The following is a 17,452-nucleotide window of genomic DNA, read 5'->3' as shown; positions in this document are numbered from 1 at the left end:
GCCGAGCAGTCTGTTGTGTGACACCGAGTCCGCGTGGTTGTAAAAATTGAGCTTTGCACGGACGTCCACTTTGGGTCCACATTGAGTCAAGTCCGCCCGACTATGTGGGGGCCTTTAAGTGTTTTGTCTGAAAAGTTATGAATCTCCTGGTAGAAGCACAGAGACCCGTGTTTTACAGTGTGAAGCTGCTGTAATTAAAAATTCAGAAAAGAGAGAGGGAGGGAGAGAAAAAATTAAGTAATATCCACCGGGGAATATTTATCATAAAAATGTGGGACACACACACGCGTTTGAAGCCATGCAGAGACATAGAGGAAACAAAAATGTTCCATAAATCACCAGCCAGCCAACAAAGTGAACACAAACTGTCCAAACAAATGCAAACCAAGATTCGTTTGTGAAATCATAGCAACATGAGATGCTCAAACCCGGCACACCGATCTGTCGAGACAGAATTTCAGAAATATATCGCTAGATTTCAAACGCAGCACAAATAATCTAAATTCAAAGTGCTGGAAAAACCTACAATCACCTGCATATTATGACCTGTTCTTGGTGGATACTCAGTTAAGAACTGGTACCACAGCAATGACAACGTATTGTCACTAACTAGTGGCCGTAGAGTGACCTGAACTCAGCTCCCTGTTGTGTGGTTAACAGGCCTTATGTCAAAGTCTTGGAGTGAAGGTCCAGGACTTTTCCAAGATGAATATTAAGTCAGTGTAGTGGCTCCCTTACACTGGACAAAGCAAATGAAAGAGATGTAAAGGACAGGGTGGTATGGTTTGCATAAACCAGCCGAGATACTGAGACCGATGAACACAGATGCACACGTGCAGCCAAGCAGGAGGGTATGAAGGTGAGGATAATGGCTGGACGGCGTGGAGTGGAGATTTGTCAATGTTTGACTTTGAGCACCTGTCCTCTCCTGCTTCACCACCGGAGGACAGTCCCCACTCTCCTGGCTCCCAGGCTGAGCCGGCGCCGTTTCCTCCTTTGATTCAGGGGATTCTGTTTTAGGCACGGCTGAGTCCTGGGAGGCTGAGCCGGGGTTAGGATCCGACACGCAGCTCTCCTCTGCAGCGGGGGGAGCCGAGGCTGCTGTGGTGCGACATACATAACAATATAGAAACACCACCGGCTGAGTCAAAGCGATCAACCACCCCGATATCAGAGCAATAGCAGTTCACTTTGCAAATGTGGTAAAACACCTGCAGTGATGTTGTTCAGCTACATCAGAGGAAGTGGCATGTGGGACAAACTTCAGAGCTAGAGTTCACCTTTACCTTGAGAACTGGCATCTTCTTTGTGCTCTGTGTTGTCGGGCTGCGAGCTGGACTCGGCCGTGTCCTCCGCCGTTTTGACCGGTCCCACCTCTGCCTCCTTCTTCGCCTCCTCTGCTCGCCTCTTTGCTTCCTCTGCCTCCCGCCTGACCTTCAAATGCTCCATGATCACATCTACAAAAAAAAGAAGAAACATGTTCATGCCATGGCATTTAACACTCACATTTAAGCAAATGGCAACTCAACGAAGACTATTTCGTAACGAGTCGGAGAGCACGATAAACACTTTGTCTGCGAATAGATCAAAAAACACATTAAAAAGAAATGCAGCAACATTTTGTTCCCAGAGCCCGTGAACGCACGGGAAATTCTCATATGAGAAGCTTAAATCTAAAAGGGCGCTGGGTTGAAAACAAAGTCAAAATTTAGTATGACTGGACCACATATAATTATTGTAAATCACTCTCAGTACTCTTTTTAGTAGCTACAGTTTGTCTAAAAAGTTGCTAGATGCTATTTTGAAAAAAAGAAACTGCTTGTGCCAATTCATTTCAAAAGAGCAACCACCTATTTGGAAACTCTGTAAAATGGCGGTAATGCAATTCACTCAGTGACATTATGAGTTGACAGAGGGGCTGTCTGTTGTGGTCCAGACAGAAATAACCAAAGTGATAAACAATGATCGACAACTCAGACTAATCAGCTTATAGTTTTAGCGCTAGAAAATATGTTTGAGATGAGCATCCTAATGCACTAATTGCACTTCAAAATGATTCTGCTAATGTTGAAAACACTCCATCATCATCATCACAGACCCCTGTCAAGACTGTTGTTCATAAAAAAATCACATTTCATAATTAGAGTCCTCACTGGGAGACAATCAGTGGAGCTCAGATAACAGAAAACAAGGTGCAGGCAGCAGTGGGCTCTTAACACAACTGAACAACACTAACAAAACTCATAAATCACTCATGATGGGAGGAAATGGGCAGAAAAATACTCAAACATTTTCTCCCGTTTTTGAGCTGCAGAGTATTTCTTCAAACCTGCAGCTTCTGGAAGAACGCCAGAGGCACTTCAAATAATGAAGCACACGCTGGTCTTTCTCGTTAGCGGAATCGGGCGTTTTTGGCGACATGCACAGGAAAACTGTTACAAAACCAAACCCCGATCTCGCAGCCTGTCGCACAGAAAGGGAAACTGCTGGCACAATAATCAAAAGTCATCTAACCACTTTGCCTCCTTGGAGGAAGACAGAGAGGGGGGGGGGGGGGGCAGTTGCTGGTTGTCTGACAGAGCGTGAAGCAGGAAGAGAAGGCAGCACCTCAACTGTCATCGCAGTGGAGCCCTGCTGCCTGAGGGAAGGACATACTCTACATGTTATCTGATGCGACGGTTCCAGCTGTGTATTTGATGCACACAGCTGGAGTCGCATGACCCGGTTCTATATAGTCAGATCACGTACAGGATCGCGGGACAGTTTGATCTCTATTTACGGGTGTGAAAACAAAACCACATCTTTACCGTTGACAGCGGTGAGGTAGGCTTTATTGTTTCCACGTGCTTTGTTAGTGAGGTCCTCTGTGACGTCCATGTGAGCGTGGACTTCCTCCTTCATCTCCTCCAGAGTGACGTGCAGGTCGATCTCCCAGTACTCTTTATCCAGGCCCTCCATGAGCTCCTCCAGCTGCGCCTTGGTGCTGTAGTACCAGATCTTCTTCTTCTTGTCCTCCCCATCCTCTTCACTGCGGACAGAGAACAGGAAAAAGCTCTTAGATATCAGAACAAACCAGGGTTGTAGATTTTGTGCTCTAACTTTGATTAAAGAAACACTTTCCTCTGTTCTCTGGGTTGGATTAAATAAACTCTGCAGTGTGGAGATGCCCATACAAGGTAGAGAGAAGGACGTGCAAACAAGCAGCGGAAAACATCCATACTCAAATTAAAGTGCAGCACCAAGGCGATTCGTGCATTGTGAGTAAAAATAAAACAAGGATAACCGGGCATGGAATAAGACTGTTCCCAGCACGGGTTAAACAGTGACTCGTAGCAGACTGATCATCTACTCTAAGTGTCTCATTAATATTCTGTTGGTGCGCAACAGTTCAGCTCAGGAACCGAGTGCCTGTTTTTCCAAATCAACAATAAAGGCTCTGTCAAATACTGTCCGACAGTAAGATGAATTCAGTCTCTCATTTGTCAGGGCTGTGCTCAAAGAGAACAGACGTTGGGGCAGTGGGTGGGTGGATGGGTGGGTGGGTGGTGGGGGGGGCACTCGGGAAAAGCATCACTGCCAATAAAGATAAAGGAGCTGGATTGCATGTCTCTTCTATTATCTGTAGTTAAATGAATGACTGTATTCATGGGAGCATGGTGCATTCTTCGCACCCGGTGTCCACTGACTTTCACTTTCATTTTCCAGTGGTTTCACTTTTTATAGGCTGGAACACACACTTTGAGACAGGACTGGTAACTGTAAATGTGCATTTGGCTCCACAGCAGCACAAACTTATCAGATGATGGTACTTAATGAGGCTATCATTACGGCTACACTGCTCTTTCACCATTTCATCACTGTGGTGACATGTAAAATGATCAACTCGCATTGTAAAAAACATGACTAAGCACTGTATGAACTGAAGTGGTGATATCTATCCATCCATAGAGCTGGGCGATATGGCTGCAAACAATAAATTGATAAGAATAGTAATGCAAGAGTATATAGTAATCACTGTGATCGTACATATAACTAATTGTTTGATTATGCTAAATAAAATGCAGTGGAGATGAGAGCCACAATAGAGCCATTAAACAATGAGGCAGAAAGTGAAGAAGTTGCAAATTATCAGCGAGGGTTGATGGATCAACCTGGGGATTTTATTACGGTTTTAAGGAGGTATTTAATTTATTTAATCATGCTCAATGAGAAAGTATCGCCTTAAAACTCAGTCGTACACTCATCTCTTCCACAGAAGGGGAAGACCCTACAACTGTGGTTTATATGGACTAATTAGTTCCAGTGATGTAAAGGTACAGAGTTCAAAAATGGTAAAAGAATGTAGAAGTGTATTACTTAATTGAATCAGATGGCCGGGAATAAATAGCATTATCCACAGTCTGAGTATAATCTCAAGTAGAAAAATAAACCCTTCAAATCAATTTGATAAACTACAGTGGCTATATTTGGGAAATACACTTAAGAAAATTGGATTTTATTCAGGTTTTAGCGATTAATTAAAAATACGACATTCTGGTCGAATTTCATGCGTTCAACTCAATGGATATACCTCTGAGTAGTTTAAATTAAAAAATGTGACCCTTATCCCCATGACTATATAAGATAAGCTTAGAGCTGCTAGCACGCAAGCAAGCTCCTTTACTACGTGGAAAATGAGAGGGAGGAGGATCCCACTAAACACTGTTCTGCATGGAATATGTAATTTCACTGGTGACCCTCTAACCTGCACTTCATGACTTATGAGCTCTTTGTGAATTTCACAACTTGACACGATCTCCTTATTCTTCAAATCCAAATCAGGGCTATGCTGCTGGTGGGTACATTGCAGTTGTTTGAAACGAATTATGTCAGATAAATAGTCTCAAATTTGATCATACGATGCGGTGGAATTGAAATAGCCCTTTGCTGTTGTATATTTTGCAGACCTTAGTCATTCAAAATGCTGGACAACATCAATTATGTGTTTATATAGCAGAAGATGTTTCCTATGATAACAGAGAAGCAGTTAGTTTACTCAGCAAATGCCTTGAGGAGGCCGTAACCTCCCTGATTTCAATATTGGACAGCACAAATTCATGGAATGGATGAGTTGTTAATGGATGAGAAGGAGATGACTTGGCTGTGATCGGATAAAAATTCATGTCCACTAGCGAGTGCTTCTTGAGAAGTGGCCAAAAGAGGTGGAGAGAATATAAGATTAGACGAAGAAAAACGGATGGGAGTACCTTACACAAGATCTGGAGCGATGACGATTGTAAAAAAAAATATGGATTTTCTTTCAGATAAAATAGATACTGGAATTTCAAAGAATCAATTGAAAAAGAATGAATGAATTTTTGACCAATTTATCAAAATGATGTGATAAAAGTGGTTTATGCTTCTAAGATTTTAACTTAGTTTACTTTAAATTGTTTTAAGTGTGAGAAAGAACAAAGAATAGAGTGGTATGAAAATTGTGTCACAAACATAAATGTTTGTGATCACACACGTGAGAGAATAGTGTGAAGAAAAGTGGGATTGTGTTACTATGAAAGGAGAAAATTAAAGTAACCCTAAGTATGTAAGTAAAACAAATTTGTGTTGGAGAAACTTCAACAAGTTGAAAATTGCAGCCACACTGGGACTGTCTGAAATTAAAGTCACACTGGGGATTGATTCATACAGAAATACTTTGAACGCTGATTTAGCACTAAACCCATTGAGGTTCCTACTTACACAATAATCCTTCTGTTGAGGAACCAGTATTTCCTCTGGTGCCGGTCGTATCCGATGGGCTCCTGACGGATGTAGGGCTTGTTCTTCTGAGCCTCCGTCACACAGTCCGTGACACCGGGCACCTCGTGTGCCACACAAATCTCACACTTCCACTCGTCCTCGGGGACCGCCTCCAGTGGTGGTTTCACACACTCCAGGTGGTAGACGGCCGAGCAGGTCTCGCAGCAGAGCAGGTCGCCCAGGCGATGACACACTCGGCAGTGGTCGTCGTACTGCATGCTACCGTCTGACATCAGCTCCTCGCGGGCGATGTTGGTGGTGAGAAACTGGTCCACCAAGAACTGCAACACCTTGATCTTACTCTCCAGAGGACCATAGGGATACTCATCCACCTCCTGGTACGGGAGGACGTGGTGGTACTCCCGGTCGCTCTCACAGTACGCCCGCAACACCTCAGGCCATGTCATGCCGTCAATAAAGTACAGAGTGGAGTTGACGCTGTCCTTGAGGTCAGCGGGGCCAAAGGTAGTGTTGGATGTGTCCTCCTCCCGTAGGATGGCCTTCAAAAGGGAGATATGGGTCTCTGCTATTAAAGTGCACTGCTCCTGGCCGACCAGTGCTGCACAAAAGTCCTCAAAGCGGAAGGGGGAGAGACGCAGCACTGTGCTGAAGGTCCGTATCACCTCGTAAATAGAGGTGGCGTTGAGCAGCTCCTCGTTGGGCACCAGGAGGTCCTCGGAGGAGGCGGGAAGCGCAAGAGTAGGAATCTCCTTCTCCTCCAGGATGGGAGTGCGAGGCCGGGGAGTTCGTACTTTCTTCTTCCCTGTAAGATAAACCATCAATTAGATTATTTGAACCCAGAAAAAAAACTTTGTCAGTAGTTGTTGTAGAAAAGAAGTGAGATATGCACATGTCACATCATCTATATGGTGGTTCTGTGATGTATGTTTACAATGTCACCTAGACAGCAATAATCATCCTGCTGGGAGTATTGTAAAATTACCCTTATTTCACCATTCAGTGAGACAAAATGTGACAAAACTGTCAAAATATTAAAGGTACAGCTTGTTGTTGGGTGATAGTAAAACTTTTTGCGTGTGTTACTTTGGCTCAACACATGGCCGGAGACAACAGGGGGCTGCATCATCCTCCTGCATGTAGGAAAACACCAGCTTCCCAGCTAACTGATAATGTAAATGTTGGTCGAATACACATTATTATAGTAATAAATAGGGTTGCACCATGAAAGACATTAGCTGTCATTTTTCAGAGTGATAAACTGCAGGGTAAACAGAGCTGGGGGAAATGTAATGTGAAGCTAGCCAAGCTAAGTTAGTTAGCTAGTTCTTTTGAGTTTATCTTATTAATTAACTTATATAAATATCAAACAGGTTGCATCCGCCTGTAAAAGTGTCGATAACAATTATGGATACCCAAAGTTGTCGTTATGTAACATCTGTCCATCCATCCTAGTGTGTCTACATCATGACAGCATGAGCTAACGTCGCCTGCTAACGTTAGCATGCTAGCAGCTAAGTTATTAACTGTAACACAACTGTGTGCTCCTGGCGTGGCAGGGACCGGGCTCTGTCCTTATTAAACAGGGTTGTATATGATATGAGAGGTGTGCTTTAAGCCCTCCTGACAGGCTGTGTGTGGTGGCAGCGAGGGGAGATGGAGAGAGCCCATCCACCTGCAGCAGCTGCAGTGAGCGGACTGCGGCCTGTGTTCATACACTGTGCATTCTCCATTTTGAACAATAACCTTACTGCTTCCTGCACCGATATTAAAAACACAGCACAAGCAGCAGCAGCAGCAACAGCAGCGTTTACGGGTGTTTTCTCCATCTCCTGCAGGGTGTGTGGAGACACTGTGGCCACCGGCCGATCGCGGTGTTTATTTACCCGGGGTGCTGGCGTGTGTGCTCTGGCTCCGAAAGCTGCTCTCCGTGCAGTAGCTGGCATCATCCTCCTCCACCTCCTCGTCCAGCACATCCTCTTCCAGGCAGTCTGACTCCTCTTTGAGGGCCTCGTCCTCCTCGGACTGGGGTTCCTCCTCGACGTACTCGTCCTCCTCCGACCTCAGGCTCACAGCATCGTCCTCCTCGTCGCTCTCGTGGTCGTCGTACACCACCGCTTTGGGCGCCGCCGTCCGCCTTCCTCCACGACCCCCTCTGCCTCCTCTACCGCCGCCGCCGCCGCCGCCGCCGCCGCCTCTGCCTCTTCCCCTGCCCCGTGTTGACGTGCCGGGTCCCCCTCTCCTCTTTCTGGCCGGCTTGGGGGCCTCCCTCGTGGGGCTCTCCTCGTCGCCGCTGTCCCGTAGCCGGGGCTTGAGGCTCCTCCGGGGTCTCAAGCCCCGCGTCGCAGCCGGAGACGTCTCCTCGGTCGGCAGCGCTTTGGGCGGCCTGCCTCTTTTCCCTCGCATGATAGGCGAAATCTCTTATTTTGTAGTCACAATTATTGCGTTTATTTAGCCCAGACGGACGCGAGCGAAAGCGGTACCTCCACGAAGCCGAGCCGGTGGGGATTCAGACGGCGCTGCGTCCCCGTGCGACCCCCGTGTCTGTCCGGGTGTGAAGGCTCAAAACGTTAGCCCGGCGTCCCGTTTGGGTTCGCCTAGAGCCGCCATTTTTCTCCTTCTCTGCCTCTCTGAACAAACAGCAGGCCCTCACCACGAGAGTCACGTGACTGGCCCACACTACTTACCCGGCTCAGCAGCTCCAATCACCGAAATTATTATTATTTCTCACTTAGTTGCACGTTTTTAGTCAAACTTGGACTGTTTTTTGTTTGTTTGTTTGTTTGTTTTTGTCAATAGGAGGTTTCACCCAAATGTAAACTGTGATGGAACAATGTTTTTCATCTCCTGGCTGCTTCTGCAGATTATAGGTGGCAGCAAACACACAACAGTCATGCATCTAATGAAACGCACGATTAGGATACAATAATTAAGTAATTAAATAAGTCATGATACGATTATCTGTAAAGTGGCCAGTTATCTGCTCACAAAGACCTGCACATGTATCAATTAAAACATATTGAGTAGATCTGGTGATTGGATCATTTTACATGCACCTGATGAATTCACTTCTAAGTCAATCACTATACTAATTTGAACCCAGCAATTCATTATGCGCATCATATGTTGTGCATGTAGAATATTATTCTGCAAAGTAAGTACAGCTGTCAGAGACAGTGACACAACAACCTCCTCCTACAGATCAGAAACTGTGATCAGGACCAGGTGTAATGTGGCCCTATATGCTGAGAAAACAGTGAAATGTGCCTTTATTGCATTTTCACAAATAGAATAAAGATTTCACAGATCAGAAACTGTGTTATAATGAATGTTTAGCCTCTTTAGGATAATCTAGGCCAGATTTGAGAAGTCTAGGTACAGTGGTTTTTGATCTGGACCAGGTCTAATGTGGTCTATATGCTGAGAAAACAGTGAAATGTGCATTTATAGCATTTTCACAAATAGAATAAAGGTTTTCACAGATCAGAAACGTTATAATGAATGTTTAGCCTCTGTGGGATAATCTAATCCAGATTTGAGAAGTCTAGGCATAGTGGTTTTTGATCAGGACCTGGTCAAATGTCGTCTATATGCTGAGAAAACAGTGAAATGTGCCTTTATTGCATTTTCACAAATAGAATAAAGGTTTCACAGATCAGAAAATGTGTCTGAATTAATCTTCAGGGCCCAGTTGTTCAAAAGGTGTAATCTGGATAAAATTTATCCGGATTTTGAAATCCCTTTTTTTGCTATCCAGGATCACGTAATCCGTCTTACTTCTATCCCAGTTGTTCAATGCAAAGTTGGATTGGATCAGTCTGATCCAAATCCAAATTTTCAAGATTACCAAATCCGGATAATGAGTGCTCTAGATGGGACTGTGCATCACACTGAATGCTGATTGGTCGGTAAACAACAGGTAGAACAGCAGCATGAGGTCACTCAAAGTGTATTTATTTGAAAACGGAGTGCATGTGTTTTCTGTGCTCTTTGTTGTTTCTTCACGGCCAGACTTTGTTTATGACTTAAATACTTGTTTGGGACTTGTTTTTAGGACACTATAATGTGTTACTTATTTTATGTGACCTTTTTTTTCTCTTTCTTTATCTTTTTTAATATATTCGTAATAGAGACTAATCAATCAATCAATCAATCAATCAATCAATCAATCAATCAATCAATCAGTCAATCAATCAATCAATCAATCAAAACAGCCAGACTCCATCTGGTTGGGCTGTTAAAATACATTTTAAAAAGCAAATATACAGTAGGCTACATTAGGGAATGTGTTTCAATTTCAAACATCAAATTTCAAAATTCAAACTTCAAATTTTAAAATTCAAACTTCAAATTTTAAAATTCAAACTTCAAATTTCATTACATTCAGTTTGGGGAAAAGTAGTTGGTGAAAAGTTTTTCAGTTGTAGAATATTCAAAAGTTAACATTATTTACTAATCACTGTTGTGGTTTAAAATTAGGTGCAAAATATAAATCAATACATGTATATACTACATTATGAATATTGTTTATTTGACCAGTTTGAATTTAATTTAAATCGCATTTTGTTCCTGAAATCCCCCCTGAATCCACCATACTGCTGGGATCAGAATAATCCTGTTTTTTTGGATCAAAGTTATCCCGATCCTACTGAAAAGTTTTGAACAACACAAACTGAGGGTTTTATCCAGATCAAAACCAAGATTGGATTACGTGATCTAATCCGATCTCAGAATCCGTTTTTGGTTTTGAACAACCCATTTTCAAGATTTGATCCAATCCATTATCCAAAATCCGATCGGATTACCTTTGAACAACTGGGCCCAGGGCCTGTAGATTAATCTAGTCCAGATTTGAGAAGTCTGGGTGATCTGGGCCTGGTCTAATGAGGTCAGTAGCTATCAAAAAAACGGTGAAATCTCCCCTTTAGCGTTTTCACAAATAAAATAAACGTTTCACAAACACAATAGCGGGTGTCAGGCAAAGTTAATGTCTTACCATAAATGTCTAAAATGTTTTTACATCAAGAAGTGTCACAAAAAAACAGACGATAAGTGTACAAACAGTCGCACTGCACGTTACGTTAATTTCCTCTTAACTTTCCCCTTAAGTGGAGGTCGGAGGCTGGCGAATCGGAGGCTAACTTCAGCGTCGTAATTTTACATCCAGTATAGAAAATTAAACTAAATTAAGCTAAATCGGATCGTAGATATGAATTTTTCCAGATATATATACAGGTTATCAGTTGTCGTGGCCGAGTGGTTAAGGCGATGGACTAGAAATCCATTGGGGTCTCCCCGCGCAGGTTCGAATCCTGCCGACAACGCAACATTTATTTTTGTGTCAAATTACTCTGGTGTTGTTTTTAAACGCACGTCAAATGAACGGGTCCTCCCACGACGGCTGCACGGGTACACAAAACGAGGATAGCCTACTTGTGTGTGAGCTGCCATGTTTGCTTTTCTAAAGCAACACTGGAAGTCGCCACTGAAATTAATGACACAGCGCCCCCTACCGAACAGCTGCTGGGAGACATTAGTAGGGCTGCTGTGATTTCAGTGAACTGCAATCGAGCCCAACTCCAAACACTTTACAATTTTAAATATTAAACTATACTAAACCAAGACTTAACTCTCCTCAAATCCAGTTTGCTTTAAAGTTCAATTGTTTCCATGTCAATATAGTAAGATGGAAATGCTGCATTGAAGACAAACAGCAGCCACTCCAGCATCACCAATTTATAGGCTACTTAAAAAAAACAAAAAAACATTTGTGTGTCTTATAGACACATATTGTCATGTTGAATATATTTCCCTTGTTTTAACAATGTTTTTTGTTAAACATTTATTTTAAAAACATTACAGACATGTAATATAATGCACAATATATAACAGTACAGCCCTCACCCACCAACACAAAAGAAACTGCAAACTTGTGTGCTCTCTTTGTCTACAAAAAATACATTTCATAATTAATAGTTTTGTGGTGTAAAATTATGTTAAGTCTGTATTATTTATGTGATACTGCCACCTTATAAGTAGCCTAAGTAAGATTGTATATAAGTTATAGTTGCTCTATGTATACTGTGTACATATTTATAATATAATTATATAATTAAAAATGACAGACAAAAACACTTTTAAAGTCCCTGTAAAGTTACCAACTTTATCAGGTAGACTCAACTGTGGAGATCAGCCAGTAGGTGGCAGTATTAAACCAAAGATTAAGTGCATCGCTCTCAGGACACCAAGTCAGCTTTGATTGACTTGTTGAAAGTTGAAAGTTATTTCCAGTATTTATAATTGGAATGTCGACATATGACTGCAGCAGTTCTTTAATGCTAGACAGTGAAATGGCCTAACAGGAAAAGCTCTCGCACGTCAGAGCTCTCAGTTATTTGTCTGACTTTACAGTAAATGACTGTTTTGCCTATGAGACATTTGGCAGCAGCAGTAGCAGTAGGCCTACCAGGTTGGCTGGGGTAGAGAAACTCCTGTCTATGAAATATGCAGGCTATTTGCATGAGGAGTGGTTAAACAAGCTAAATTGCCTCACTACAGATGAACTTGAGAGACTTTAAACTCTGAAAGCTCCTTCTTAATTCCGGGTTGCCATCTAATTTGATCTGTCAAAACAACCACAGAGGTCAACAAGGGGCAGGAGCGTGTCAGGGTGTGTTTGTGCTCATCTCACCCCCAGGGCCGGTTCTAGGCAGGCATATATGAGGGGGCAGTCAGAAATGTGAAGGGGGCATCATGTGAACACATCATGCTCCAGCACTTTTTTTTCTCTGTGCTTATAGTAACTTCATTGAATTGGGTTGTTGGCTATGTGTCCAACCCCAACCTGGAGAAGTGGATTGCACTTTGTCAGACCTTCAGACCTGTCCAACTAGGGGCCGGGTGGCCAACCAGGGTCTTAGAGCCCAAATTTGTTACTGTCGTAATGCAAAGAGCCACATTATATGGGGGTGGGGGGGTTGTGCATATACCTGAAGATGCATTGCAAACCCAGAGGGGGTGAAAAAGGTGAGTAGCTAAACCCCTGTAGGGGGGTCTGGGGGCATCCCCCCCAGAAAATTTTTGTGATTTTAAAATGTGATTGAAGCATTCTGGTGTACTCTGAGAGGAGGAGGGGGGGTGAGGGGGGTCTACTATGGTCAAGATTTACAAAACTGAAAGGTAGTCTTATGAATACTAAAAAAAAGAAAAAGGAACAGAACATTTTAGAAAAGAACACTGTTCCTTTTTCGGCGGATTTTTGTGCTACTGCAGATAATTTTGTCAACTTGTAGGTTACATGCTGCTATTCCAACATGCCGCTATTTCGACATTGACTTTTTTTTCATTGTCGGAGTAGAGGCACTTTACTATTTTTCAAACATTCCGCTTTTCCGACATTGATTGATTACGTTATAGTCAGACGTGTCCTGATTTTTTTTTTTTTCATCTGAGACACTGTTTCTCATACACAAATACATAGGCCTATTAGAGAAGAAAAAAACAAACCCTCCAAGTTTAAAAACACACCGGCAGCAGCGCCCCTGATCTGCAGCTACTGAGACTGTTATTATTCTGTCACCTGAGTTAACGAGGTGCACGTGTGTTTGGAGCTGACGAGATAATAAAGAGTGAGACAACGCGGCCCTGAGGAGGAACTGTGAAGGACGGTAGAGATGCCGTGTAGCTATCTCGCTTTCTTTCCCCCGCCCTCTGCCCGTTGTCTTCATTGTCACTTTGTTGTCGCTCCACAGAGCGCACATGGCTAATTAATATGCACGTGCTGACCATATATGGTTGGGTCTAGACGTTCCGGGGGCGGAATATGCGGTGTGTTCAAGTGCGCACCATTCTTGGATCCAGTTTGCAAGTGAAATTGCGGAAAGTTGTGCACGCAGTTTGATAGATCTGAAAAAGGTGTAAATATGTTGGGTGTCTTTTCTCCGTAGGCCTAAGCAAAACATTTAGTAGCAGCAGTTTTACACTGCTTACTTACAGTTTTGATAAATGAGGCCCCAGGCCCTAAGCCCAGAGCCCAGGCGCTCTGCTCGCGGCTCATCCGCGGCGCTGTCCGTGGTGCTGAAGGTGACAGGTTAACTTGACAACTGTCAACACACACATGATAAACTGTTTGTTTATCATGTGTGTCAGTTTTGTTTGTGACTTGATAGTTTAGTTGTTGAGATTAAGAACATCACTCCCTCATCAAGAGAGAGAGAGAGACGCGCCTGGGTATTGCAGCTGTAAAAAAAAAAAAAAAAAAAAAAAAGACGACTTGTTGGAATAGCGGTATCAAAAAGTGTCGGACTACCGGCATGTCTAGATAGAGGGATGTCTGAATAGCGGGCGGACCCCCAACTTAACTTATTTCTCTTTGGTAGGCTATTATCATTTTTTGAGTATATTAAAATGTGCTTTCTCAACTTCTAAAATTTGGATTTGAGGGGGCAAGACATTTATTTGGGGGGGCACTGCCCCCTCTTGCCCCTGCGTAGAGCCGGCCCCGCTCACCCCTTTGTTTGCAGGCAGGCAGGGAGGGAGTGGAGTGGAACAATTCAACCTTTGCATGTCAGATAAATGCATGTATTCATACAGTTGAAACGAGTGATCTGATATCAGACACCTACACAGGGAGGCCGACTGTTTCCACGGGCTCAATATTTAATATTATTACATGTGAGAGTGAAGGTTATACCCTTTGCCTTGGTGGCAAACCGCTGCCCACTCAGGTGATGTCATTAAGAGCTGGAAATGTGGACACAAATAGACTCTGAAGAGCTGGAGCTGAGGGAAGGAGTCAGACGTGGGTTTTTGAAACTTTTGGATGGAGGTGCTAACTTTTAAAGGAGGAGGTCGCATTTTAAAAACATGTTGAGATTCATATTTAAAACCCTGATCCTTAGTAAATATAAACTGAACATTATCCAACAGTTCCATTGTCTGTTTAGTATGAACAAATGCCAAATAAAGAATGTTTTATATAAACTATATACTCTCTTTGTTGTCACCGTGTTTTTAATGTCTTTGTAGTCATTTTGTCGCTTTCATCTAACTAACCAACAGCCACTTGGTGGTCTGCCAGTGCAATACTGTGTGTATTGCACTGGCAGACCACTTCAATAATCCATCCATCACACTAATGAGGCAACTCTCTGTTGGTGTTTGCATCCTCACTCGGAATCAGAGATGATGAAGCTCGATATACGACCAAATCCAGACAACGTATTTCATTTTCCAGGAATAATATCTGTCGGTGACAAATCATGTCCAGCCCAGTGTGAGACTAGATTGAACTGACGATATCAGTGACAATGATTATGACGCTGAGGAACTGGCACAAACAGGTCACTAGTTCATATTCTAACAATAATCTTCTCAACTCAGCACGACATGTCCTCCTCACTTGCAAATCCTCAAATCATCTTAAAATGTCCAAACACAGTGCAGAGCTGTGGGCTTTTAATGCTGCTGGCATGACTGCACTTGACTACTATAGAAGCACCATATGGCAAACAGCCTAGTCAAGCTTAAGAGGCAAAACCCCTGGGGCAGAGTTTGTGCTAAGGCCTTTACTTAAAAAAAAAAAAAAAAAAAGCCTCCCATAATTATAAGAGACTTTTCATCATTTTTTATACACAGCCTGCATCAGAAAAAATATTAATTATAAATCATATTAATCTCATTTGAATGGCAGCCAGTGCCACCAGTGGTCCACAGAGGCCACAGTGGCAACTGTCTCTGTGTGTTACATTACTGGTGAACGTCAGAAAGATGAATAGAGGCAGTGGAGCAGGCTGATCCCTCTCATAACTAGAATATATTCCAGATGAGAGGGCTAGAAAGAGGACAGCAACACTGATGTAACACTGTCTGCTTAAGGCATTTGGTGACAACAGCAAAGGCCCGAGCGGAGCCAGTCTGGAGAGAGGAGCTAAAGTGGTGCTCTGAGTGCTAAAAAGTCAAAATGTGGAGCAGACGGTGCAGCAGACCGTGGCTAACGTGACGTTACAGATCTCAGTGGGGGCTGCAGCAGAGTGCTGCGTGCACGCCACCCGGGGCTTTCTCTTCAAGAAACCAAATCATCAGCTTCCTCTTGGCTGCTTCTCCTGATCAACTTGACACATGCACATCATCATCTGCACCTCCACACACAGACAGACACAGAGAGAGAGAGAGAGAGAGACACTGTGGATGTGTTTCACAGAGAAATGTGGTCTGATGTAGTGAGTTGGCGTTGAGCAGAAAGCACTCACTGACTCACAGCGTCTGGAAGGATTCCTTCTTCAGCCATAGGTTGCTGATTTTGTAGCTATATAAATGTCCCATGTATTTTTAGATTACAGCCGATGATTTAATACAACATAACACAGTCGACACCATTTAACTGCATCTGGATCCCCAAAGGCTATAGCATGTCAGACAGGATACATCTCTTATTAGTGAGCATTGGGGTGTTGTTGTAGGCTTTAACCCATTTATTACAGGTCAAATACTGATCTATGTAAATGTGTTAGTGTTGGGCTGGGCTGATGTGACAATGCAGTATGGTTGTTGCTGGTGAGGGGCAGCAGGGTTAATAAAAAAGCATCGCTAAAGAGATTCCCACCAAGACAGTAGAGCTGCACTGCTGTCCACACATGACTGAACCATCTGTGTTCTCCAACGTGCTAACAAGCAACGACAAATTCTGCCAAAAAATCAAAGCTCGCTTGATATTCACATTATTCAGAGTGAGGGATGAGTCATCGCAAGTTTCACGTCTGCAGGCTGATGATCATACTGCACTGGCTGGTAGGTTAACATGGAAACCAGCGTCTGTCTAAGAAGGTGGCGCATGAATGAATCTGAGGTTAACACTCTTAAATCGAGGATAAGATTACAGCCTATGAAAATGCAACTATACTAATGATAAAAATTAAAAACAAACAAGCGTCACTGATGATGGAACACACCCAAAACCAGTGTCATCCTGAAAGAGCACCTGCAGATCAACCAGCTTCCGTTGAGTAGGCCTATTTATTCACACCTCCTGCAGGAAGTGGGCCTTTTCTATAGAAACACTTTAAGTTTTATATTTAAACCTGTAAAATAGCACAGTTGTGTAAAGATTCTGTTTAGCAAAGAAATACATTTGGTGATCACGTGTTAGGAGTGCTATTAAAAACTTTGGTAATACTTTACAATAAGGGTCCCTTAATTAACGTTAGTTAGTACATTATTAAGCATTAATTAACTGTTTAGAGATGTATTAACAATCATTATGTATTACTTAGGATTAGGAAACACATTAATTAATGTTTACTACTCAAAGTTAGTTAATAAATGATTAAGTAATAATACAAGTTGAATAATGTAATTAGTTATCATTATGTATGCATTACTCAGCATTAATTAACACATTAGTTTATATATTAATGCTTAATAATGTACTAACTAACATTAATTAAGGGACCCTTATTGTAAAGTGTTACCAAAACTTTTTCTGGTTTTCTGGTTGAGAGCCAGATGTGAAGGCTGATAGATCTCTCACATCTGTCTTTCAAGTAGTAGTACAATCTACAGTAGCCACCAGTTAGCTTAGCACAGAGCCAGGTAATAGGGGAACGCAGCTTGCCTGGTCCTGTCCAAAGATAACAAAATCCACATACCAACACTCCCGGGGGCTCACTAATCAAAACACTCTACAGCATTGGGTTTAATC

At 42.8% G+C, this 17,452-nt stretch overlaps 1 protein-coding gene across 1 annotated transcript in view; it reads right to left on the bottom strand.

Moving 5' to 3' along the window:
- bptf (bromodomain PHD finger transcription factor) overlaps nucleotides 1-8,354 on the bottom strand; it is a 30,044-nt gene extending 21,690 nt beyond the window's left edge. Inside the window, exons 1-5 of the mRNA XM_083977964.1 lie at nucleotides 7,641-8,354; nucleotides 5,737-6,559; nucleotides 2,808-3,028; nucleotides 1,287-1,457; nucleotides 919-1,101 (exon numbers count right to left, since the gene is read on the bottom strand). Coding sequence (XP_083834090.1) covers nucleotides 919-1,101; nucleotides 1,287-1,457; nucleotides 2,808-3,028; nucleotides 5,737-6,559; nucleotides 7,641-8,160 — 1,918 coding nt within the window. The 5' untranslated portion in view covers nucleotides 8,161-8,354. The remainder of the gene's footprint in view (nucleotides 1-918; nucleotides 1,102-1,286; nucleotides 1,458-2,807; nucleotides 3,029-5,736; nucleotides 6,560-7,640) is intronic.
- Between the last annotated feature and the right edge of the window lie 9,098 nt (nucleotides 8,355-17,452).

The sequence above is a fragment of the Trachurus trachurus genome, assembly GCF_905171665.1.
Source record: "Trachurus trachurus genome assembly, chromosome: 8".
Classification (NCBI taxonomy): Eukaryota; Metazoa; Chordata; class Actinopteri; order Carangiformes; family Carangidae; genus Trachurus; species Trachurus trachurus.
The sequence above is the reverse complement of the archived record's forward strand: the minus strand, read 5'-3'. Positions and strand labels throughout refer to the sequence as shown.